This window comes from Anolis sagrei, chromosome 6 (assembly GCF_037176765.1).
Source record: "Anolis sagrei isolate rAnoSag1 chromosome 6, rAnoSag1.mat, whole genome shotgun sequence".
In the NCBI taxonomy this organism is placed as follows: Eukaryota; Metazoa; Chordata; class Lepidosauria; order Squamata; family Dactyloidae; genus Anolis; species Anolis sagrei.
This window is the reverse complement of record NC_090026.1, coordinates 55209541-55234946: the sequence shown is the minus strand read 5'-3', so window position 1 is coordinate 55234946 and position 25406 is coordinate 55209541. Positions and strand designations below refer to the sequence as shown.

The following is a 25406-nucleotide window of genomic DNA, read 5'->3' as shown; positions in this document are numbered from 1 at the left end:
TACAGGTGACACCGCACCCCGAAACTCCGGATGATCTCACCCAGCGGCTTCATGTAGATGTTAAACAGCATGGGGGACAGTATGGAGCCCTGAGGAACGCCACAGGTCAAAGGCTGTGGTGTTGAACAGGAGTCCCCCAATAACACCTTCTGGGTACGACCCTCCAGAAATGACTGGAGCCACCGCAAAGCGGTGCCCCCAAGGCCCATCTCTGCAAGGCGTCCCAGAAGAATACCGTGGTCGACGGTATCGAAGGCCGCTGAGAGGTCCAGAAGCACCAACAGGGACACACTCCCCCTGTCTAGCTCCCGGCGGAGATCATCCACTAAGGCGACCAAGACCGTCTCGGTACCATGTCCCGGTCTGAAGCCAGACTGTGCCGGATCCAGATAATCCGTGTCTCTCAAGAATACCTGGAGTTGTGAGGCCACCACGCTTTCCATGACTTTGCCCAAAAAGGGAAGATTGGAAACAGGCCGAAAGTTGTCAAATTTAGTGGGGTCCAGTGATGGTTTCTTCAACAGCGGCTTTATAATAGCCTGTTTTAGGCTCGCTGGAATCGTGCCTTCCCGAAGGGAGGCATTAACCACCACCGTTACCCACTCAGCCAATCCCCCTCTGGCCTCTTTCAGAAGCCAGGATGGGCAGGGGTCTAGGATGGACGTGGTAGGCCTCATTCCTCCAAGTATCTTGTCCACATCCTCGGGTTTCACAAACTGAAAAGAATCCAACAAAATAGGACAAGCAGGTGCTTGTGTCACATCCACAGAGACTGCATTTAATGTGGCGTCCAGCCCAGAACGGATCAAAGCGACTTTGTCTGCAAAGAACCGAGCAAATGCTTCACAGCGCGTGGCCGAATTGTCAGGGCTCCCGCCTAAGGTAGGGGGAGTTAAAAGACCTCTGACAATCCGAAACAACTCCGCCGGACGGTTTTTTGCAGACGCAATAGTAGCCGCAAAGAAAGTTTTCTTTGCGGCTTTTATTGCCGTGGCATATGCCCTTAAAAAGGACACAAACCGTGTTCGATTTGGCTCGCTTGGGTCCGAGCGCCACACGCTCTCTAGTACCCTCTTCCTTCGCTTCATCGCTGCCAGCTCCTCAGTGAACCAAGGAGCTGGTTTAGCTCGGTTACTTGAGAGGGGACGTTCCGGAGCGATCCTGTCAATTGCCCTGGTCATCTCCCCATTCCAGAGAGCGACCAAGGCCTCGACATGGTCACCTACCGAGGCGGCGGGAAAATCCCCAAGAGCCGTCAGGAATCCGTTCGGATCCATAAGCCTCCTGGGGCGGACCTTCTTAATGGGTCCTCCACCCTTGCGGAGGTTAGGGGGCGCAGTGAGCCTAAATCTGATCAGGAAGTGGTCGGTCCATGGCAACGGAGAGATGGACAACTCCTCCACACCGCCACCCTGCTCCCATCCCTGGCAGAAAACCAAGTCCAATGTGTGTCCAGCACAGTGGGTGGGGCCAGTTATTTGCTGGGACAGCCCCATGGTTGCCATGGCAGACATGAAGTCCTGAGCCGCTCCTGTGAGGGTCGCCTCGGCGTGGATGTTGAAGTCCCCCAGCACAAGAAGCCGTTGGGACTCCACCACCATTTATATTCTGCCCTTCTCACCCCAAAGGGGACTCAGGGTGGAGCACAACATATAAACTGCAAACATTCAATGCCGAAACATATTATGCCATACACATACAAAAGCATTAAAATCACATATCTCGACGTTAAAATCCACTAGTTAAAACTGTCTCAACAACCATATCGAATTTGGTTGGCATACTAAGGGTTCCTATAGCTGCCTCATTGCACAGTCCCAAAGGTTTGGTCCCACAGCCACGTTTTTATCATCCTTCTAAAGGATAAGAGGGATGGGGCTGACCTGATCTCATTAGGAAGGGAGTTCTATAGTCAAGGGGCAATTACTGAGAAGGCCCTGTCTCTCGTCCCTGCCAAACGCGCCTGTGATGGTGGTGGGACCGAGAGCAGGGCCTCCCCAGAAGATCTTAATCTCCGCAGTGGTTCATATTTGGTCAGAAGATAAGCAGAAACACACTCATAGAACTAGAAATTGGCACAATTATGTCTCTTCATGTTCTGACCCATCTGAACTCCAACCTCCCCCTTTTAATTTATTTATTTATTTATGGCATTTATATGCCACCCTTCTCACCCCAAAGGGGACTCAGAGCAGCTTACAATATATATTTTCATACAATATATTATATTATTAGAATAGTACAATATCCGTATTATATATTACTATATTGCACTATACCATTATATTGTAATATTATTAGTAATATTACATGTAATGTAAATATATAATTATAATAATTATAATATGTAAATATATAATTATAATTTTAACTGGACAGAATTGCCCCCTCAAATTTTAAACAACAAATCACTCTAATAACAGGTAACCTAATAAATCTATAGTAGCTTCTGCACTAGAACAATCTGTTCCAGGTTCATAGCAAGTCTTAGCACGGAAGTACATTCAGGAAAAACTTAAATTGATGCTGATGTTCATTTAACTTGACATTCATTATGAACAGAACTTCTAATTACCTTAAGACATAATATTTCTTGTCCAAAAGCAGAAATATGATAACATATCTTACCTTCCAACTCTTTCACTAATTTAGTAAATTCATGATCGAACATCATATGGTCTGGACTAGAAAAGCTTGGTTGAGGTTTCTGGGCCGCTCGGGAATAGAATTCATGTTTGCTAATAAATCCCAATTTCTCAATAAAGTTTTCTTTGCCAATCCTCTTTTCTATCAGTTGCTTTAATTTCTCCCTAAAGGAGAAAACATAGCACTTAAGTAACAGACAACAGAGTGAAATCTATGGACTCCAATTAACTAATGCATCTAATTTGATGGACAGAAAGAACAACATCTAAGAACAAAGATATAATGACTGAAAGAATGAAGAACTAAAATGTAATAGCATGCGATAGCAAAAGCAATACAGAGAATAAAGCATAATGAAGATATCTTCAGATTCTCTAGCAAAAACATTATTTTCCCCCTACCATCAATAAAATCATTGAATATAATATTTTTAGCTCTGTTTGATTGGCCTGATATATCACCTATGTATATTTTGAATTTTTCAGTAACAGTTTCCACAGAGTACAGCAAATGAAATGGATCAAGTTAAGTTAGGCATTTGGAAATAATGAGGGAAGAGGAAAACCTGTAGTTTAAAAAGCATTATTAGTTATGTGGGAGTTTTCACTTCAGTTCTGAGCCTCAACAGAAAGCCATATGACTCTAGAAGACAAACTATGGCCTGGCATTTCAATACAGTTTCAACCATTTAATTTCATCAAATGCTTCAGTATCACCCCCACCCGCTTAGCTGTATTGTGAGGTCCATCTGTTTTTTATTCATTGCCTTTGAAGGTATATGAACGGAGGATACTTTAGCATTACATTATTTCCCAATATACTCACTTTTTGTAATTCTCAAGTGAATTGTCATTGTAATAAATAGAAATTCCTAATAAAAGAGCACACAGTCCTTGGACTAATTGCTCCTCTTCTCCAAGGTTTTCGGCTATTTGTCCTGTTAGCTAGATCCTCTGTTAAGGCTATTTAGACACTAAATGGAGAGAATGTGCCTCATTCATAAAAACAATTTATTCTATTTTAATGAATTATTTGTATTAAATTAACTAAGTAAACATAAATCAAATATTCAAGCATTTACTGATTATATGCCCTAAACATATCCAGTAAAATGTAAAACAATCAATATGTGTATTTAAGACAGCTTGAAAAGCACATTTAAAGCTTTGAAGGAAGACAGGTATGCTCATCTGCACAGTGTGGGATATGAAAGTCAAAAAATAAAATAAAAATCAAGTTTTTTATTTTAAAAATATTTACAAGTCATGGATGATGGAAAGTCATCTGAATATCCTGAATAATGTTAGGAATAGGAACTTTTACTGAATTTTCCTATGAAAAACTGTTTTTTCTAGAAAGTTACAACACTGATATCAAACAAAGAAGAGCACAATTATGTAGAATTGCATTGGTTTATTAACAACTACATTTGTGAACCCTTCCTTAAATAGTGCTACATATATGTTCATTAATGGGAGAGAAATAATATTTTGGGAATGGGGTATTTTCATAGTACATATTATTATCAGTGCAATGAAAACAAGTGTAAGTAATACATATATTTATTCAGGAACCTATGTAAATTACATTGCCATTAAAGGAAATGACAATGTAATTATACTGAAACATTACTGTTTGATCCACAAAGTGAGGACCCTCCTCTCTGGTTGACACACATAAACTGTGGTCTTAAGAACCGTATTTATCATTGGGAGCACTGAATGCATTGGAAAGGATACAAAAGGAATATTGGCTGAATTGTGGAGAAAGTGTGTTACAGCAATAGGGCAGTTGCTGAGCCAAGTACAAAGCAGCATTAATAATCCAACTCTTGTCTGCACTTTGCTTCCCTGGAGAGAGAAAAAACAAGGAAAGAAACAAAACATCACTTGTATTACCCGGTCTTCTGATTCCTTCACACATTTGCTACTTTGAAATATTTCCCAAACTTTCCCAAAAAAGTAAAATGCCAAATTACGTAGAAGGCAACCAATTGTCACACAAGTTTTTCAGTCAATAAAATAACTACATACCAAAAAGGCAACATCATTTGAAAGCCAAACCAAGTCTTGCTAATCACACAGTTAAAATAAGCATGCCTATGTTTCAAAAATGTAATTCTAGGGTAAGGACCTACAGGGCATGGAAGTTTGACTTTTCCCTCCACAATTACAACCCAATGAAAATCATCCCTAACCCGTAGCAGAGCATCTTTTCCCCCCTGTGTTTTTAAGCTTCAGTAGATGTTTCTGGTTTGTTCTTATAAGGATTGTTTTTTTAAAAAAATTTGTGAAGTATTTGGGGAGGGAGAAAAAACACGACAAATATACCCATCCATATACAAACATATGTTCTCAGAAAAGCTTGTTTCCATTTTTAAAATATAATTGAAAACAGTAATGTATTTTCCATGGTAAGGCTTCTTAACCAATTACAATATTCTTGAGAAGTGATTGCTATAAAGTTGTGCTAACATTAGATAGATAGATAGATAGATAGATAGATAGATAGATAGATAGATAGATGTGACTAACTGAAAGTAAAGAGTGGCCTTGGCTTAATTATAAGAAACTTCACAACACTGTTTCTACTATAATGTTGTGGCTCAGCTGGAGCCTCAGGTAGAAGATGATGAGATTCAGATTCATGAAGGTGTTCCTGTTATTTCTGAAGAAAATGAGGGGTTTCAGTTTCCCATGGCAAGGAATGTTTCAGATGATGTTTCTGATGTTAATGAAACTAGCCAGGTGCAGTTGGAGGAGGATAGCTCCCAGCCTGAGCCTAACAAGCTATCCGACCTTGAGAGCTCTGAAGATCTAGATAGGGAGGATCGCTTACAATTCAAAGTTTGCCACAGTGCAAGGCTTGCTAACAAGAGGGAGGATAGGGGGTCAACGGAATGTGTTCATGCTGGGAAAAGATATTAAAGGGTTGTTTGAAAACAAATATTTGTCAGTGCAACTTCTGCGTTTAACCTAGTCACTTCCCTGGATTGCCTGGGCTTTTGGGCAATGTAATTGGCTTCTTGGGACTCTGTCATGTTGCCATGGAATCTTGTTTGAACAATGCCTTTTGGATTATGCTTCATATTGTTTGCTATTGAACTCTTGGAACTTTACCTTTGCATTTAAGACTGTTCTTTTCTTCAATAAACTACAAAACCTTCAGCCTTGGTGTGGTTTGGTGTTTTGGGCAAGGTGACTCTACTCTGAGGTGCGAAATATAACTGCAATGGCCACCAGCTTGATGCAAATAAAACCTGACATGGCTTGCTCCTTTTAAATCCACCTCTAAACCATACCAGTCTTAAGATTCAAATCTTGCATGTATGCTTCTTGGCACAATCAGCATAAAATATTAATTATGCATTATTTAATACAAATGTCTGAAGGAGAAAACTGTATATACCACTGCATTTCTCTCCCAAAGACTTAACATCTTTAAGCTTATATTAAACTTCACCCAAATGTGATATTAAATCCACACTGAGAAAAGAAAAAAGATCCACCACATTCAGTGCCCAGCGGCTGTGCAAGGTCTTTCCAAGTGGAAAGAAAAAAGGACCCATAACAACCAAGTTTTCCATACCACCACTTCCACAAACACCAGAAGAAACAAGATAGGTTGTTATTAGGAATAAAACTGGACAGCAGGCACAGAACAGTTAAGTAGGAAAAACCTCAAAGCAGTTATTTCATAAAACACACAGCAAAAGTTAAAAAAGCAGAAAGACCCTGCTGGGACCAAAAAAAATGCTTCAGGTGCACCAATACATACCCGTCTGTCGATCTTATCACCCTGTAAATCATACACCAAAAATGATAAGGGAATGTTGCAGGTTTATTATATAATAGTACAACAAAGGGCTTAGTTTTTTTTTTTAAGTGAGGCCTTGAGATTATTTACACTGAAGTGTGGAAATGTTATGTAAATACTGGTTATTCTGTGGAACATAATCTATTCTGTGGAACATGATCTCTGTGCAGAACAAACTTTTGCATGATATATAAAACATATGACATGGAATGATTAATCTATTATACAAAATTGTTTGCTTCACTACAATGTGTCTTGGTGCCTGCTCTTTTGACCCCCCCCCCCCCCCAACCCTGTCTTATTAACAATGGTATGCTTGCAGTCTCTGGCTATACAATCCCACAGGAAACTAGGCAGAACTTTGACAATTACTGTATGTACTCATGTATGAGTCTAGAAATTTCAGTCAAAACAAATCAGTCAAAAACCTCGAGTCACCCTATTCACAGGTCAATATCATAGAATCATAGAATCAAAGAGTTGGAAGAGACCTCATGGGCCATCCAGTCCATCCCCCTGCCAAGAAGCAGGAATATTGCATTCAAATCACCCCTGACAGATGGCCATCCAGCCTCTGTTTAAAAGCTTCCAAAGAAGGAGCCTCCACCACACTCCGGGGCAGAGAGTTCCACTGCTGAACAGCTCTCACAGTCAGGAAGTTCTTCCTCGTGTTCAGATGGAATCTCCTCTCTTATAGTTTGAAGCCATTGTTCCGCGTCCTAGTCTCCAAGGAAGCAGAAGACAAGCTTGCTCCCTCCTCCCTGTGGCTTTCTCTCACATATTTATACATGGCTATCATATCTCCTCTCAGCCTTCTCTTCTTCAGGCTAAACATGCCCAGCTCCTTAAGCCGCTCCTCATAGAGCTTGTTCTCCAGACCTTTGATCATTTTAGTCGCCCTCCTCTGGACACATACCAGCTTGTCAATATCTCTCTTGAATTGTGGTGCCCAGAATTGGACACAATATTCCAGGTGTGGTCTAACCAAAGCGGAATAGAGGGGTAGCATGACTTCCCTAGATCTAGACACCATGCTCCTATTGATGCAGGCCAAAATCCCATTGGCTTTTTTTGCCGCCACATCACACTGTTGGCTCATGTTTAACTTGTTGTCCACGAGGACTCCAAGATCTTGTGTTGTGTGTTGTGTTGTCCACAAGGACTCCAAGATCTTGTGTTGTGTGTTGTGTATCTTATCTCTTATCAAAAGGATCCAAACCTTTTGATTAAAAGAGTGGTGAAAGGTGACAACTTTTCTTAATCTAAAAACAGAATGGCTCTCAATAATACAAAACTTTATTACAGTCACTGACCAGCACAAAGCAGGGCACAGGGGGCCCTGGGAAGGGGAAACACAGCTCCCCAGTGAAGCAGTTATTAAAAAACCGATTAGAAAACAGTTTCTGAAATCTGACAGAACACTGAAAGTCAGTTTGAAGGTCAAAAAGGAACACAGATACCTTCTGTAAGAAGTTGCAAGAAGGCAACAGAAAGAAGACAAGCATGATTGATCTTCATCTGCTTAATAACTGACAGTCAAATTAATGTAGGATTTCTATTTGGCACTCTTTTTCTAGAAGACAGATAGTTACCACTCTTCTGCTTGTAGGTAAACAAGTCAAATGCTTTTCCTGCATATTCCTTCATGTTTTCATACAGGTTTATACTTTCAATTCTGTTAGATGTGGATATAAGCTTGACTACTTATGCATTTTAGTACCTTCTAATACAGGGGTCCTCAAACTATGGCCTGAGGGCCGGATACGGCCCCCCAAGATCATTTACCCGGCCCTTGCTCAGGGTCAACCTAAGTCTGAAATGACTTGAAAGCACACAATAACAATCCTATCTCATCAGCCAAAAGCAGGCCCACACTTCCCATTGAAATACTAATAAATTTATATTTGTTAAAATTATTCTCTATTTTAATTATTGTATTGTTTTAAAGTGTTTTTGCACTACAAATAAGATATGTGCAGTGTGCATAGGAATTCATTCATTTTTTTTTCAAATTATAATCCGGCTCTCCAACAGTTGGAGGGACTGTGATCTGGCCCTCTGTTTAAAAAGTTTGAAGACCCCTGTTCTAATACATTGTTCTTCATGTGTATTATTCATCAATAACACTGTAACAACAAAATTTGCTTTTTTCCCTGTTTCTAGCTTGAAAGTGCTATTTCCTGTTTAATTGTGTGGTTTTAACTTAGAAGGTGATTGTTATACCCTAGAACTTTCATTTTTATGGCTGCCACAAATTAATTTGAATTGGTTGAAACTCCATTATATATTTATTGAAAAACTATAATAAAATGCGCTGCAGGATGTCAAGCAAAAACAAAGTTTTTTTCCAGTTTAATAAATTTTTCCATGTTTTTATGACAGAACCAATTAGGAAATGACACTTATAACCGAGGAAGAAAATCGTGTTGTATTGTGTAATCAATAAAATACTGATTTTACTGGGTTGTGGTAGGTTTTTTCGGGCTGTATGGCCATGGTCTAGAGGCATTCTCTCCTGACGTTTCGCCTGCATCTATGGCAAGCATCCTCAGAGGTATTGAGGTCTGAGGATGCTTGCCATAGATGCAGGCGAAATGTCAGGAGAGAATGTCTCTAGACCATGGCCATACAGCCCGCAAAAACCTACAACAACCCAGTGATTCCGGCCATGAAAGCCTTCAACAATACACTGATTTTACTCATCCTAAACTCAATTATAAGAGCCAGTGTGGTGTAATGGTGTGAGCATTTGAATGCTGGATTATAACTTGGGAAACCAAATCCCTAGTCAGCCATGGGTGACTGAGTAGGGATTTGGCCCGGATTTTTAAATTCACTTGAACAGGAAGGATTATTTTAGATATATATGTGCTATATGTTTATATTGTCTTGTTAATTTTATGTTTATGCTGTTTTCTTTGTATGTATTGATGATGTTACTTGGAAACATCTCTGAGTCCCCTCGGGGAGATAGAGCGGTATATAAATAAAGTGTGTTGTTGTTGTTGGGCAAGTCACACTCTCACAGCTTCAAAGGAAGGCCAAAAACACCCTAGGACAGGTTTGCCTTTGGGTAGCCATAAGTCAGAAACTACTCGAAGGCACACAAAAACCAAATATGAGGTATACCACATGTACTGGTTGGAATTTAACAGAATTCATTTTGACGGGCGGGACGGTGGAGAGATAATACACACTAGAGAGGAACAGCATTTAATTCTATTTCAGCTTCTACAAAAAAATGACGTTACATCATTTAGAAAGAGCTTTCTAACTACTAAGGAAAAAAAAACATGCCTTGATATAAAAGTACTGCTATTTTTTTTAGCTTAACCATTTTATGCAAAAACAGAAAGATGCTAATATCATACCTGAGAAAGAATGTTGGTGCATTGCTGGAGTAAGGACACTGGAGGATTACCAATACTTGTTGCAAGCTGGACTCTTAGTAGCTGTTCTTTCAAAGTGGCATTTTCTTGTAAAGCATGAGCCAATGCCACAGCTGCACACCAATTTGAGAGTGAGTCTGTAGAAAAGAGTCCTCCACACAGTAGCTGGCCAGCTGAGACAGAATTTCCTGTTGCTGTAATACCAGGCACAAAATGTAATACCAGATATCAAAATATGAGCAAAAATCCTACCTCACACATAGTACAAAAATGCCATCAGGTTACTTTCAGACATGCCACACATGTTTGGAAATGTTATTTTTTCTGAAACTATGCACGTTAGTGAAATACATTTTTAAGAGAGCACCCTAAAAACTGGACCACTTAAATCAGGGCTAAAGTCCAACTTGTGGCCCTCCAGATGTTTGGGCCTCCAACATCCAGAAGCTTTAGCCAGCTTGTCCAATGTCCAATTCTGGGAGATAAACTTCAAAACACCCGGAGGGCAAGTTTGACACCACTGATTTAAATACAAAGATGACAGACTATCTTTCCAGAAATTCAGATATGGCTGTGATCTGTTGATTTCTCCCCCAGCAATTGTACTGCTCAGAGATTCAACCCTCCTTCCCAACTTTATATACTGCCCTGAGTCACCTTCGGGTGACAATGGGCGGGATAGAAATAATGCAAATAAATAAATAAATAAATATCTAAATTTTATGGTCTTGAACTTCAAAGGCTTCAATGTGTTCTATATAATAATAATAATAATAATAATAATAATAACAACAACAACACTTTATTTGTACCCCGCTACCATCTCCCAAGGGACTCGGTGCGGCTTACATGAGGCTGAGTCCGAATACAACAATACAAGCAAAACAACAACAGTACAAGCAATTAAAATAAAAACATAGACAATAAAATATACAACATTATCAATAAGACAACACTCAATTAAAAACAGTGGAGAGGCCAAATGTAAAGTTAAAATGGAAATAATGCTGGGACATGGACGAAAGGTGATAGTGGTATTTGTGGGAAGGCCTACGAGCAGATCTAAAAAATGTAAAGTGCTTTGGAGGACAAAGTACTATGGGATCATTATTCCGGGAAGGCACACTGGAACAACCATGTCTTCAAGCTCCTCCTTGAAGGTTGGGGGCCTGTCTGATGTCTTTAGGGAGTGAGTTCCAGAGTCGAGGGGCCACCACCAAAAAGGCCCTCTCTCTCGCCCCCACCAACCGTGCCTGCAATGCTGGTGGGATTGAGAGCAGAGCCTCCCTGGATGATCGAAAGAATCATGTGGGTTCATATACAGAGATGCAGTCACGTAGGTAGGCGGGTCCCAAACCGTTCAGGGCTTTGTAGGTAAGAACCTGCACCTTGAATTGGCAGCCAGGTGAATGGCAGCCAGTGGAGCTCCTTGAACAGGAGGCTTGACCGCTCCCTGACTCAAACCCATCAATAAAGTGTTCCAATATGTCTTTTTAAACCTGAATGAATCCAATGAGATTTAATAATATGCTTATATTTTGTTTTGTTAATCTTATGGTTATGTTGTTTTTTATCTTGTATGTTTTGTGGTGTTACCTGGGAGATGTTACCTGAGTCCCCTTGGGGAGATGGAGCGGTATATAAATAAAGTATTATTATTATTATTATTATTATTATTATTATTATATTAGTGTCCACAGTTTGCAAAGTTTCAGGCAAATGTCACATATTTATTAAAACGTTCATATAAAATTCTATACCGTCAATAGTTGAAGGCAGAAGTGTTGAGACGATTTCTCCTTGTCCCTTCTGGTTCTTATACAAAAAACACTGAAAACAGTAAAGGACGGCACAACGTAGCACAAATGGTTGCCGTTCATTTACCATTGACATAAGCAATACCACAATTGCAGGCCTGTCAAGTTGGAAAGAAAGCAATCTATTATTTTTTTCAAATAGGCATATATACATGTGTGTATACTAATTTTGTTCCAAGGAGTGAAATTTCAATACTGAAGAATAAATATATCCTCCAACTCTGTGTTCCTCTAGCAGGATGCTACTAGAAACTCTATGAACCCTTGCTTCCCTACTCTGAACTGACCTGTTAACTAATATCTTTACTCCTTTTGGCTTTTCATGTTCCACCCCATAACTATTATAGGAGCATAGATAAAAATATCAGTAATACCATTAGTGAATGAAAAAGAAAATAATGTTACTGTTTCTAATAACTGTTGCTAGTTGGCAATAGACTATTTGATCTGAGATCCTTGTATTAACTACGAGGTTTATTTCTTCTAGAAAGGAGCCACACAGTATTTCCGGGGGGGGGGGGGGGTCATGAAAGTTCCTACCAGGGAAATTCCACATGCAAATATTTTGCTATTTCACATATTAATATTTACAGTAAAAGACATCAAGGTTTTTCCTTACCGTACCTTGGTGGGTTTGAAGGTGCATTTACTGAAGCAAAGTAGTCTTGGTTTATCTGACACCCTCGAATTACCTCTGACACAGTGTTAATAGTCTAAAAAGTAAAATGACACAGATCCACAAAAATTGAAGGATTAGAAATATGGAAAATATTAGAAATTGTATATGAAAAATTGTATATGAAAATATGTAAGTGGAAAAGGAGGATCAACAAAAAGAATATGGTATCAACAATAACTTTATAATAATAGGGACTCTGGGCAGTTTCCAACATAGTAACAGGCAAACATTCAATGCCTATATAAACAAAAAAACATAAAAATTTTGAACAAGGAAAATTGCTGAAATACAGTAAGAACAATCCAGATAAAAAGGAAAAAATGAATAAACACTGAAATGGAAAATAAATAGTGCTATTATAAGAACTGATTTACATTGTATTAATATCACTTGTGAGACGGCATTAATTTTAACTACATTTGTTTATATTTAGCAGAAGTCAAAGCAATTAGAATAGAAGTACATTATAACATTTTGATGCCTTTGCTTGGGGGAAGGGGAGAGAAGTCAACTGTGTTTTTAACATCTTTCATGTATTTTTTTAGTTGTATTTTCGAAGGGTGAGGTTACAGGGATGGGGGAAGTTATGGGGAGTGGGGTCTTAAATTTATCTTTAAGAAAACATAATAAAAATATTTTAAAGGAAATACGAAAAGGCAATACACAATCTAGTCTTACCTAAAGGAAAGGATTTTACTTAGGTCCAACTCAACAGGCCACATTAATTTCAATGGGGTTCTTTTGGTATGTGATTTAACCTAGTAATACAATAAACTGATCTTGGCTCCCAACAGCAAACAGCTATGCAAAACATTTTTAAAACAGAAAAGGATTTTCTTATTTGCCAATTCACAAGACAAGGAGAAGCAAGAAAAAATATTGATTCAAAGTTACACTTTACAGTATCGAACGTGTGGTTGTTTATCTGCTTTTCTTTTTGTCGTGTAAGGAGCAACTTGAGAAACTGCAAGTTGCTTCTGGTGTGAGAGAATTGGCCGTCTGCAAAGACGTTGCCCAGGGGACGCCAGGATGATTTGATGTTTTTATCATCCTTGTGGGAGGCTTCTCTCATGTCCCCACATGAGGAGCTGGAGCTGATAGAGGGAGCTCATCCACCTCTCCCCGGATTTGAACCTGCAACCTGTCGGTCTTCAGTCCTGCCGGCACAGGGGTTTAACCCACTGCGCCACCGGGAGCTCCTTGTTTATCTGCTGAAGATAAATGTATATGAGTTTCATCAGAGCTATTCATCATTTTTGATGCCTTGCATGTATGACACTCACACTGCAGGTAGAACTGCATGGTACTACTGCACATGGAGTCAAAAGCAAAGCTGTTCAGTGGCATCACCTCAAACACTGAGTTTCAAGTCAGGAATTTAATAAACTTTCCTGTGCTCCATGACTCCCCCCCCCCCCCCCCCCCCCGCACCGCCGCCACCTCTCTCTGTATATAACTTTCTCTTTCTCTGTGCTCTGTTACCTCAGTAAGAATGTCAGCAGGAACCCCAGTGGCCATCAGGATTGTACAAAGCTGTTGAAGCAACCCACAATGAAACATGGCTTTTTGACAACTGCTGGTGGCACCAGGGGGATTTGTGGGAGACACCAACACTCGAACCAGCTGGAACAGAAAATAAACATCATATAGGAGTGTCAAAATGCTAATGGGAACACTTTTTGATATTTGACTTAAGAAAAAAAAATCTACTGAATTCAAAATACATTCACAGGAGTGAATATACTGGTGCTAATCAGCTCTGTTTGCTTTCTAACACAAGCAGTTACCTGCAGCATGAGATGCAGATTGGTTACTTTCTGTGCTGACCATCCAGCATTGTCATCGCTAACTTCAAACCATGGCTTCATACGTTGAATATAGGACCCTTCCTTAAAGAAATTCTGATTTGAATTGTTGTTCTTCAACAAATTTTGTAGTAAAAGAAGACAGTCTTCCACAACAATGCCTGCAAAGACAGAAGGGTTGGTGGACACTTGTTTCAGCAGTCAAAATTATATAATCACTCCAAGACAGCATATTTTAATAGCATAACACACATGTAATTTTTTTAGAAAGAAAGAAAGAAAGAAAGAAAGAAAGAAAGAAAGAAAGAGAAAGCTGAGGGAGTAATGTACAGTAAGATGTTTCTACTATGGCGAAATAACTGATATTACACAAATAACTGTCTAAGGCAGGGGCTCTCAAACCTTTTAAACCATGTCACAGTCCTTCCAACTGCTGGGAGGGCCAGATTATAATTTCGAGAAAAAAAATGAATGAATTCCTATGCACACTGGACATATCTTATTTGTAGTGCAAAAACCACTTTAAAACAATTTTAACAAATATAAACTTATTAGTATTTCAATGGAAAGTGTGGACCTGCTTTTGGCTGATGAGATAGGATTGTTGTTGTTGTGTGTGCTTTCAAGTCATTTCAGACTTAGGTTGACCCTGAGTGAGGGCTGTGTAAATGACCTTGGAGGGCCGTACCTGGCCCCCGGGCCTTAGTTTGAGGACCCCTGGTCTAAGATCTAAAAGATATTCTTTAGAAATACTGCAAGCTATATACTAACATACACAGATCCAATGCAGCCTATTTATTTCAAACTAGCCGTCCCCTGCCACATGAATGCTCTGTGGTTGTAGGTGAACGATAAATCCCAGCAACTACAACTCCCAAATGTCAAGATTCTATTTTCCCCAAATTCCATCAATGTTCACATTTGGACATATTGAGTATTCTTGTAGAGTTTGGTCCGGATCTATCATTGTTTGAGTCCACAGTGATCTTTGGATGTAGGTGAACTACAACTCCAAAACCAAACCCTTCCAGTATTTTCTGTTGGTCATGGGAGAACTGTGTGCCAAGTTTGATTCCATTCCATTGTTGGTGGGGTTCAGAATGTTCTTTGATTGTAGGTGAACTATAAATCCCAGCAACTACAACTCCCAAATGACAAAATCAATTTTTTTGAGTGAAGGACATACATTGGGTTGTTAGGTGTCTTGTGTCCAAATTTGGTGTCAATTTGTCCAATGGTTTTTGAGTTCTGTTAATCCCACAAACGAACATTACATTTTTATTTATATAGATGTTATTGTATTCTAGTGGTTTCATAAACACTGCAGTGCAGACCTAATGATGCAAACTGCTCACTTTATTAAAGCAGTGTGGGCCTCTCTTCCTTCATCTTCTGGAGGTTAAACTACACTCAGACCCCCTTCTGAAACCACTACAAACTTATGTTGAACTAACTGGGATTTTGACCTAATTTATATCTGAAACTAGAAAGGGTTGTTTGCCACCCAATATTTCATGAGTGCTGTAAGATAATAAAGTTTGCAAGAGCATACCTCCATCACTGTTTCCCTCCTCTGTTATGATATCCAACAACCTCTCAAAGGCATTTTCAAAAGCAACTATTTTCTGGATGGCTGCATTGCTTCTTGTTAACTGCTGAAGTAACAACACACCCTATGGAAGAAAAGGCAGATAAAACTGACCAACAAACTTCCATCCAACAATAAAAAAAGGTTTTAGTCCATATCTATCTGCATAATAGAAGAACCATGGTATGTGCATCCTTCTATTTCAGAGACTCACCTCTTTCTATTTAAAAAACTCCTGAGAATCTCAGGTCTTCATAAATAGAATTGTTTCCCTTTTGTGTGTCTACTTCACCTATGCAAATGTTAATATTTTGCTAGATGGCTTCTATTAAGGCAAAGATTGCATTCAATTCTAGCAAAGCAGAATGTCCCATCAATATAATTATGCAGTACTTTCCCACCAGAGACCAGCTCTATACTGAGACAATCCTTTCTTCATTGTGTAGCTTTGAGAAGCCAAGGTACAATGGCAGGGATGGCACATATAATCTTCCATTTCTCTCTCCCTAAACTGCCTCATGATCATTACTATTTTAAACTTTATACCACTCCTTTTCTTCCAAAAGAGGGACTCAAGGCAGATTGCAAATTAACATAAAATATAATTAAAACTTTTAACAGATCAAAAACAATTCATAACAGTTCATAACAAATTAAAACATTTGCAGTAGTATAGCTGGCTCATATCTTGTCCTGGATTCCTTATCCCGTGATCTTAACCCCAGTGAGTGCGGATTCTAATGTCAAATCATTGCTCTAGTTTATGACTATTTATAGCTTGATTTTTTTTCATGTAAACTACTTTGAAACTGTTTAAATGAAAAATGGAATAAAAACCTTCTTACATAATGCATCACTCTGGGGTGTAGATTACAATAATGTATCTTCTGCAAACATGCTACCTAATAAAGTTCTACAGTGATTGTAGTTAGCCCACATTCTTAATGACAGAGCCAATGCTGTCCCATACCATTTTTCTACATAACGGTGTAAGTTTGCACTCTACAAAGCAATATAATTTTCAATCACGTGATTATACTTAATTAAAAGGTTTCCCTTTATATACTTACATCATTCCGTATAACCTCTCTAGAATCTGCTAGTAGGTCCATCAGCCTGGAGACCCCTGGAAAAGAAAACCATGATAGAAGGTTTGTTATACCCACAGATGTATTGCTATGTCAGAATTTGGGTCATCTATCATAATACTATCCTGCTCTAAATGGTATTAGGTTTTCAACATCCCATGTAGATTTATTTATTATTTATTTACTACATTTCTACCCCGCCTTTCTCAACCCCGGAGGGAACTCAAGGCAGTTTTACACACAGGCCTTAAAACAATGTACAGTTAAAATAAAAATTCAGAATAAAATTAAAACACATTAAAACAATTAAACATTTAAAACAATACATGCACAGTTTGATCACATAATCCACAACCGTAATCCGGGCCATTCCTATGGTGATTGAATGTCATCCCATATCTATCTATTGTACAAAATCACCAAAGGCTTGGTCACAGAGCCATGTTTTTACTCTTTTATGGAAAGTCAAGAGGGAGGGAGTTGATCTAATATTCCTGGGGAGGGAATTCTACAGCTGGGGGGCCATTATTGAAAAGGCCCTGTCTCTTATCCCCACCAATTGTGCCTGTGAAGGAGGCGGGATCAAGAGCAGGGCCTCCTCACTATCTGAAACTCCGAGATGGTTCATAGAGGGAGATACATTCAGACAGGTAAGCTGGAAGGGAAAGGTGCGCGCCTTTCTCTCCTCCCATGCCCCGTGTGCACCTTCCTTGGTAGCGGTGGTAAAGGCATGCACAGGGCATGGGAGGAGAAAGGCACGCACCTTTCCCTTCTCCCTCGCGCGTCTTTCCTGCCTCCGCCGCTGAAGAAGGTGCGCGTAAGGCAAGAGAGGAAGGGGAGCGGCGCACGCTTTCCCCTCCCACCTCGGCCCATGCGCGGCTTTTCTGCTTCCTCCTGCTACTGCCCCTGCCACCGCAGCCACGCATGGGACAAGGAAGAAGGAGAGCAAGCCTGCGGAAAAGCCTGCCGCAGGGGCTCCCCCCCTCCTCTGCCACCGCTGAAGAAAGCTCGTGCTCCGCGAGGGGGGGGAGAGGGACAGAAAGACTGGGTGGCCATCTGTCAAATTCACCAGTAGTGGCTGCATTTCTCACCCTTGGCTTATACTCAAGTCAATAAGATTTCCCAGTTTTTGTGGTAAAATTAGGTGCCTCGGCTTATATTCGGGTCTACTTATACTCGAGTATATACAGTAAATGTTCAAAATAAAACTGGTATTAATACTTACCCATAGGACTGACTAATATGATCTGCTGCACTTGAGGTCCCTGCTGCTTTAACAATGCTGTAAGAAGTTTCACTCCAGGCCACCGAACTTGGAAATCAAATTCCTGCAATATATCATGCTATGCATTAAAACCCACTGTATTTCAGAGCTTCCATTACCCTATATATGTTTATAGTTGTTCTAAACCAGGGCAGCTGATCTGTAGTAGATCGGCAAGAGTTTCTGACTCCCAAGCATGTCTATAGTAAAAAGCTTTCTCTTCAATAAATGCTTGAGACACAATGTACCCCAAAGACTCAGTTCAGAGCTCTGCTGCTTAGTTCCGGAATTAATGTCAACTTAGAATAACTAATTTATGAGGCCATAAAAAAGACTCTAGCAAAGCACTCCAGCAAAAAAGCATGCGGGGAATGCGGAAGTACTTCATCAGTGTCGCAGATGGACGATGAAAGCGACAGCTCCGCTGGTGGCCAGAAAAGGTTAATAGCCTCTGTGTATGTCTGTATATGTTGTATGTTAAAATTGGCATTGAATGTTTGCCATATATGTGTACACTGTAATCCGCCCTGAGTCCCCTGCGGGGTGAGAAGAGCGGAATATAAATGCTGTATAAATAAATAAAGAAATAAATAATGTACTATAGGAGAATTTTAATCTAACATCATGTTTAATATAACAAAAGCTAAATTAACAGCAAAATACCAATTTGGTTGTCTGCTAAGATGAAAATGAAAGGCTGTTTTATTGATATCCTGTCATTCTCCCGAGGTGCTCAGGGTATTCCCCCCACATTTTATCCAGAAGACAATGGTGTAACCTTGGCTAGGCTGAGAGAGAGGTAGGGTCACCTAGTGAATGTTATAGCCTAAAAACTATACAACACTGGCTTGTATTATAGTCATTTATAAGGACTGGCATTTAAATCTAAATGACATAGTAGAAAAATGAAAGGTGATGAGGTGGGGAGAGGAAAACAGCAAACCCAATGAGGAATTGTGTGATAAGGGAAATAACCATTACATCTCTTGCACAAATTTCCAATGAACATTTTTCTTACAGTATATAAGCTTTTTGAAAATCATGGATGTATAGAAATATATATCCAGACTCTCTTTTCAATCCTATATGCAAGGCTTTCTTCCTTGCAGCTCTGCTTTAGCAACATTTTCCCTATACTGGTTCTGTACAAAAACAGAACCAGCCAACAACAAGTCTAAAAACTGACATGACTAACTGCAGACTTCCACTGCAAAATGTCCCATCCCAGTTTAAACATCACAGAGAAATATGGGATTAGAAATCCTATGATTTTAGTCATGGTGAATATTTGAAAGGATGGCTCACACTAGTGTATATCTATCAGTAATCTCTGAAACAAACTCTTGTTTCTGCAATAGTCTTAAATTGGTATAGCTTCATTCATGGCACTATTAAAGTAAATAAAAGTTTACTCTAGAGCTGTAAAATAATTCTCACCTCTAAATATGTCAACAAAAGAGTGACATTTTCATGCTGCTTAATAAAAATTTCTGTAAATTGGCTTCCAAGATCTTCAACTTGCTTCTGTGAATTTTCTTCTGTAATATTAAATAGCCAACAAGAGAGCAGTTTCAGAGCTTCTGATAAAGACTACATCTGGTAAATATAACAGTGAGAAGACAACTGAATATAAACACCACAAATATGCATTAGTTGTCACACATCACACAACAAATGCACCAAAGTAAATTTAATGTAGTGTAGAGAGATTTCATAGCATCATTCATTAACATCAACAGGCACTTGCTGGAAAATGTTGCCATGACAGTTAGTGTCTGCAGTAGACTATGATAATTATTTCTATCACACCATTGTTGTATAAGTTTTTGATTTTTTTTTACCAAGATGTAGATTGTGGAGACAGCATCTTAAATAATAGTTGGTAATCAAGAAGCTATAAAAGCGGCAGAAATGTAAATGGAACCTACGGAGTTGATGTGACCTCTGGAGGATGGGCAATTCTTTTCTGTCTAATTAACTAACTATGAATGCTGTAATGGCTGAAATGTGATCAGTTGTGAGGATGATGACAGTATGGAAATGGGGACTGGGCTTTTAACTCCAGTACAGTGGTACCTCTTCTCAACCTTGACTGACCTTCCCAACCTTTAGAATAAAGCTGATTGAGATTAAGAAGACTGTTTCTTTTCAGCATTTGGAGTCATAAAAGTATTTCAAATAATGGACGTCTTGCTGAGCTGACTGAGGGATTCTGGGAATGGTGGCCTTCCAAATAGTAATATTTCCAAGCTCTGAATAATGGTCACAATGCTTCACTCTGCTAATTTTGGCCCCCACAAGATTCTTTAGAGAAGTTTCCTTCATGCCTAGTGCTAAGATACAGAAAAGTTACTCGAGTACTAGGACTGGGCAGGAATAAACAAAGGACTAGGTAGTACGTACAAGTTCAGTTATGGCTGTGTTCAGAGCCCAATACTCACCTTGACATAGAAACCAGATCCATTAGCCTATTTTCTGTATCCTCCCCCTGCCCCATAGGTTCTCAATCAATTTGGACAAAGTACATAACTCGAACCACTATTTCTACATACTACATTCAGTAAATTTCTGAGCTATAAAGTATTTCTAAACTGAAATTCCATTCTCCTTGACATGTCTTTACTCTTTTATGTCCACTACCTGTTTAGCCTCAAAAGGAAACACTAGCATGGTCTTCAATATGCAAGGGAACTATCAGAACTCACACAGTGTAAATTGCACAATCACACTGATGCTTTATTTAGATGGGAATTTGTTCCAAGGAATTACAGACAGGCTATATTGATTTATTGATTGTTTTTATACCCTTCCCCTCAGACTAAAAGGCTCCCAGAGTGACTATTGAGAAAACCAAGAGAAAAAGTATAAAGTACCATATCCCTACTTTGAACCTATCTCTGTGTCTCTTCTATGCTAAATTTCTGCGGGTTTGTAATTTTTCTGACTTGGTTACAAAGCTGTGCTACACTCATAGGACACTATTATAATTTTAAAAAAATACATCTATAATTTTCTCCTCCCCACCAAAGTAATAGCACATCCAAGAAATGACTATGGAGTATCTTTTTCTTGTGAATTATTCACTTCTAGATAGCACACTTGCCTCCTTTATTTTCTCTTAAACTCTTTATTTTCTCACTCTTGTTTCCTATTTTCTGTCTACTTTTGTTGCTGGAGATATATGTTTTATTTGACTGTGCTTTCCTCTCTCACTATTGTAGTTTCTTGGGCTTTTAATTCCACAACACAAATAGTTAAAATGGAGGGGGGGGGGGGGGGGAAGCTAAGTGTAGCAGTAGTTACACAAGATAACGTCTTCCTTTTGGCTTGTCACCAGTTAGTACTAATTTTTGGTCCTGATTTTCTCTTTGCTAGGCCTCATCTCAATCTAGGTTACCGTTGAAATCTGTTTAGGGACTCCACTGACTGAATCCTTTTTTGAATCTGCCAAGGTTTGCTAACATCAGAAAAAAGAATTAGCATTGTTGCTCTTCTCTGACACCACCACATTGGCTTCTTTGGACTCCTATTCCATAATATTGAGAACACTTATTTCTATGCTGGATGTTATAATATTCTTTAATGTCTATAAGAAAAGCTCCCTTCATTCTATTCTATTTTTTCAACCTCTGCAGAGAAATGTATTAAAATGGTTGGATGAGATGAGAACTGGAGAAGCCTAGGACTGGCATGTCCTACTAAGGTCACAATACCCAACAAACAACTTTACATTTTATATTTTAGTCTCTCTGATACATCAGTTTGGAAATTATTTTAACTACTTAGCTGTTATTAATTTTTTCCAACCCTCATGACACAGATATTCAAAACTGCTATTAAAACAAACACCTGTATCAAGATGTGGACAATGATATTCATTATCCTTTTTAATTGTTAGAATAAATTTAGAAATAAGAGAAAATCTAAGTATTTTTGAAGAACAAACATATATACAATGACAACAAAGAAGGGCAACAGGAAAGAAGCCTAATAGTTTGAGCATGCTATGAAGCAGGTTATAATGTACCTGAACTCATTAGTACAAGCCTGGAACAAAATATTTTAGTATGATTAGTTGTTTGTTAGTGTGCTACATTAGTCTAAATGTATCTTGGAACTCTGTACAGTTAAAGATAAACGTAATTCTATACAGCAGGGTATGTTAAATAAAGCATGCTTATATACAAAGCACTGTTTAAAAAGGACACTTCAAATGAGGCAATTTTGAACTTGACTTTGCTTTGGTACAAATGCCTTCACCAATTAAATCTAACTGCATTAAGCTTTTGTACCTTGCAAGTCAAGGTTGGTGAAAATAAAGGAACAAACATTTCTGAACACATCTTTTCATATTACATCAGCATTTTTAGTAACAAACGATGACCTTACATCACAAGCTATCATATTATTCCAATGATACTACTTCTAATTACACTGTTCCTCTTGAAATGCAAAGGATCAAACCGTTTTCAATTTGGGAGTTTAAGAAGAAAATTACAACTCTAAAATACTTGCAATGGAATGTCCCTTTTAAAGTGCTTGAGTTGTGAGTCATTAGTCCTTCAAACTATGACTAACAGGCACCATGCTAATATAAATTTAGATCCTTTTTACCTTCAGAATCATCTGTAAAGGCAGAGAAGAAGAGAGAAAGATTCAAAATGAAGCAGTTTCCCATTTAGTACAGCACAAAAGGTCAGTTAATTGTATAGAACTAAGTCAAAAGGAAGAACTCCAGATCAATATTACAATGGTTACTTGATTAGTCTAGCTTAGGTACTCCTAATGATGTACTGATAAATCCATGCACTAGAGACTGGAAACCATCAAAGATTCTACAAATTTCTTATCATACCTTCCTTTAAATCATGCTCCCCTACCAAGGAGTTTCAGTTCTGTTACAAAATAAAATCAGCATGACACTGCAGGGTGGGCAACATGAAAGCAAAGGAATACCTTTGTTCTTTTCTTCGAAGAAGCTTATCCACTGAATCTGTTGCCATGCTACTGAAATTTGGTAGTGTAATAGCATTTTAAATGAAGAACAGGATACAGCTTTGGTTAAGTGAGAGAGATCCAGTATGGTCCCTGGCCCCAGAGAAGCCATAGAATGCCTACAATTTAGCTCATGGGTCCTCAAACTTTTTAAAGAGAGGGCCAGGTCACAATCCCTCAAACTGTTGGAGGGCCGGATTATAATTTGAAAAAAAATAAACATGAATGAATTCCTATGCACACTGCACATATCTTATTTGTAGTGCAAAAAACACTTTAAAAGAATACAATAATTAAAATGAAGAACAATTTCAACAAATATAAACTTATTAGTATTTCAATGGGAAGTGTGGGCCTGCTCTTGGCTGATGAGATAGGATTGTTGTTGTTGTGTGCTTTGAAGTCATTTCAGACATAGGCTGACCCTGAGCGAGGGCGGGTAAATGACCTTGGAGGGCCGTATCAGGCCCCCAGGCCTTAGTTTGGGGACCCCTGGTTTAGCTTATTATCATCCAAGCTGTTCAAAAGAATCAGCCATCAATATAGGAGCCCCCGGTGGCGCAGTGGGTTAAACCCCTCTGCCGGCAGGACTGAAGACCAACATGTTGCAGATTCGAATCTGGGGAGAGGCGGATGAGCTCCCTCTATCAGCTCCAGCTCCTCATGCGGGGACATGAGAGAAGCCTCCCACAAGGATGATAAAAACATCAAATCATCCAGGCGTCCCCTGGGCAACGTCCTTGCAGACGGCCAATTCTCTCACACCAGGAGTCACTCCTGACACGACAAAAAAAAAAAGCCATCAATATGATCAGAATGGTCCTCTCCAATACCTGTTTCCTCTTTTCTCCTTGAATTCTCTCTATCAGTTGCCATTCTAACCTAACAATTATATAAATGTTATGCATTTGGATTTGTGTTTCTCATTTCTTTTGTCCCATGTATAGTACAAAAGGCACTCTTGCAGGTATCTATTTATTCTGCATGCTCCATTTTATGTACTTAAATTATTCTTTCTCTTCAAGATTAATAGAACAATATCACCTACTTGTCCTACACCTTAATACCTGAACAAATGGGTTGTTGTAGGTTTTTTCGGGCTATATGGCCATGTTCTAGAGGCATTCTCTCCTGACATTTCGTCTGCATCTATGGCAAGCATCCTCAGAGGTAATGAGAGGTCGCTACCTCTGAGGATGCTTGCCATAGATGCTGGTGAAATGTCAGGAAAGAATGCTTCTAGAACAGTGTTTCTCAACCCTCCTAATGCCATTACCCCTTAATACAGTTCCTCATGTTGTGGTGAACCCCAAACTTAAAATTATTTTCGTTGCTACTTCAAAACTGTAATTTTGCTACTGTTATGGCTCATTGTGTAAATATCTGATATGCAGAATGTATTTTCATTGACTGGACCAAACGTGGCACAAATACTTGGTGAGGTTGCGGGGGGGGGGGGGGTGTATTGATTTTGTCATTTGGGAGTTGTAGTTGCTGGGATTTATAGTTCACCTACAATCAAAGAGGATTCTGAGCCCCACCAACAATAGAATTGGGTCAAACCTTCTACACAGAACCCCCCATGACCAACAGAAAATACTGTGTTTTCTGATGGTCTTTGGCGACTCCTCTGGCACCCCTTCGCGACCCCTCCAGGGGTCCCGACCCCAGGTTGAGAATTGATGCTCTAGAACATGGCCATATAGCCCGAAAAAACCTACAACAACCCAGTGATTCTGGCCATGAAAGCCTTCGACAATACCTGAACAAATATTTCCAAGTATCACCCATCATCAAATGATTTGGAAAAAAATAAATAAAAATAGCAAAGCACATGCTTATGGAAGCAATTTCTGTACATCTGAATGTTTCCTATATATACAATGCAACAAATATTCAGTTCTTGTGGGTTTTTTCGGGCTATATGGCCATGTTCTAGAGGCATTTCTCCTGACGTTTCGCCTGCATCTATGGCAGGCATCCTCAGAGGGTGAGGATTATTTGAAGCATGGTTATTTGAAGCTGCATTAATCTCAATTTTGCTTTTACATTCTTTATTTAACCAAAATAAATATTTTCTACAGTCCTATCTTGGCTTCAAATAAAAAAATCTGATTTCTAAAATGTAGAGCTATATTATCATTACATGTGTTTCTCCGTTTTTTTTAACTCTAGGTGTCCCCCCCCCCCCCAAAATTATTCTCCAACTAACTGAAAAACTTTCAAAAATTGATAGAAACTCATAAAGATAATGAAAGAGCCCCAGGATCTCTCACAAGCTAGTTTTTTCAAATGAGATCCAGTACACTACACAATATA

General features: G+C 39.1%; 1 protein-coding gene across 7 annotated transcripts in view; it reads right to left on the bottom strand.

The window, feature by feature from the left end:
• Positions 1 to 25406, bottom strand: part of USO1 (USO1 vesicle transport factor) — a 65532-nt gene that overhangs the window by 24168 nt on the left and 15958 nt on the right. For 2 of the 7 annotated variants that reach the window (XM_060781356.2, XM_060781357.2), the window contains exons 5-18: positions 22707 to 22718; positions 19530 to 19630; positions 18054 to 18156; positions 16811 to 16866; positions 15705 to 15825; positions 14135 to 14313; positions 13830 to 13970; positions 12293 to 12381; positions 11612 to 11766; positions 9834 to 10045; positions 6424 to 6444; positions 4386 to 4496; positions 3472 to 3590; positions 2629 to 2810 (exon numbers count right to left, since the gene is read on the bottom strand). In XM_060781356.2, the coding sequence (XP_060637339.2) occupies positions 2629 to 2810; positions 3472 to 3590; positions 4386 to 4496; positions 6424 to 6444; positions 9834 to 10045; positions 11612 to 11766; positions 12293 to 12381; positions 13830 to 13970; positions 14135 to 14313; positions 15705 to 15825; positions 16811 to 16866; positions 18054 to 18156; positions 19530 to 19630; positions 22707 to 22718 (1602 nt within the window). The remainder of the gene's footprint in view (positions 1 to 2628; positions 2811 to 3471; positions 3591 to 4385; positions 4497 to 6423; positions 6445 to 9833; positions 10046 to 11611; positions 11767 to 12292; positions 12382 to 13829; positions 13971 to 14134; positions 14314 to 15704; positions 15826 to 16810; positions 16867 to 18053; positions 18157 to 19529; positions 19631 to 22706; positions 22719 to 25406) is intronic. The other 5 variants (XM_060781359.2, XM_060781361.2, XM_060781360.2 and 2 more) reach the window with 3 other exon arrangements.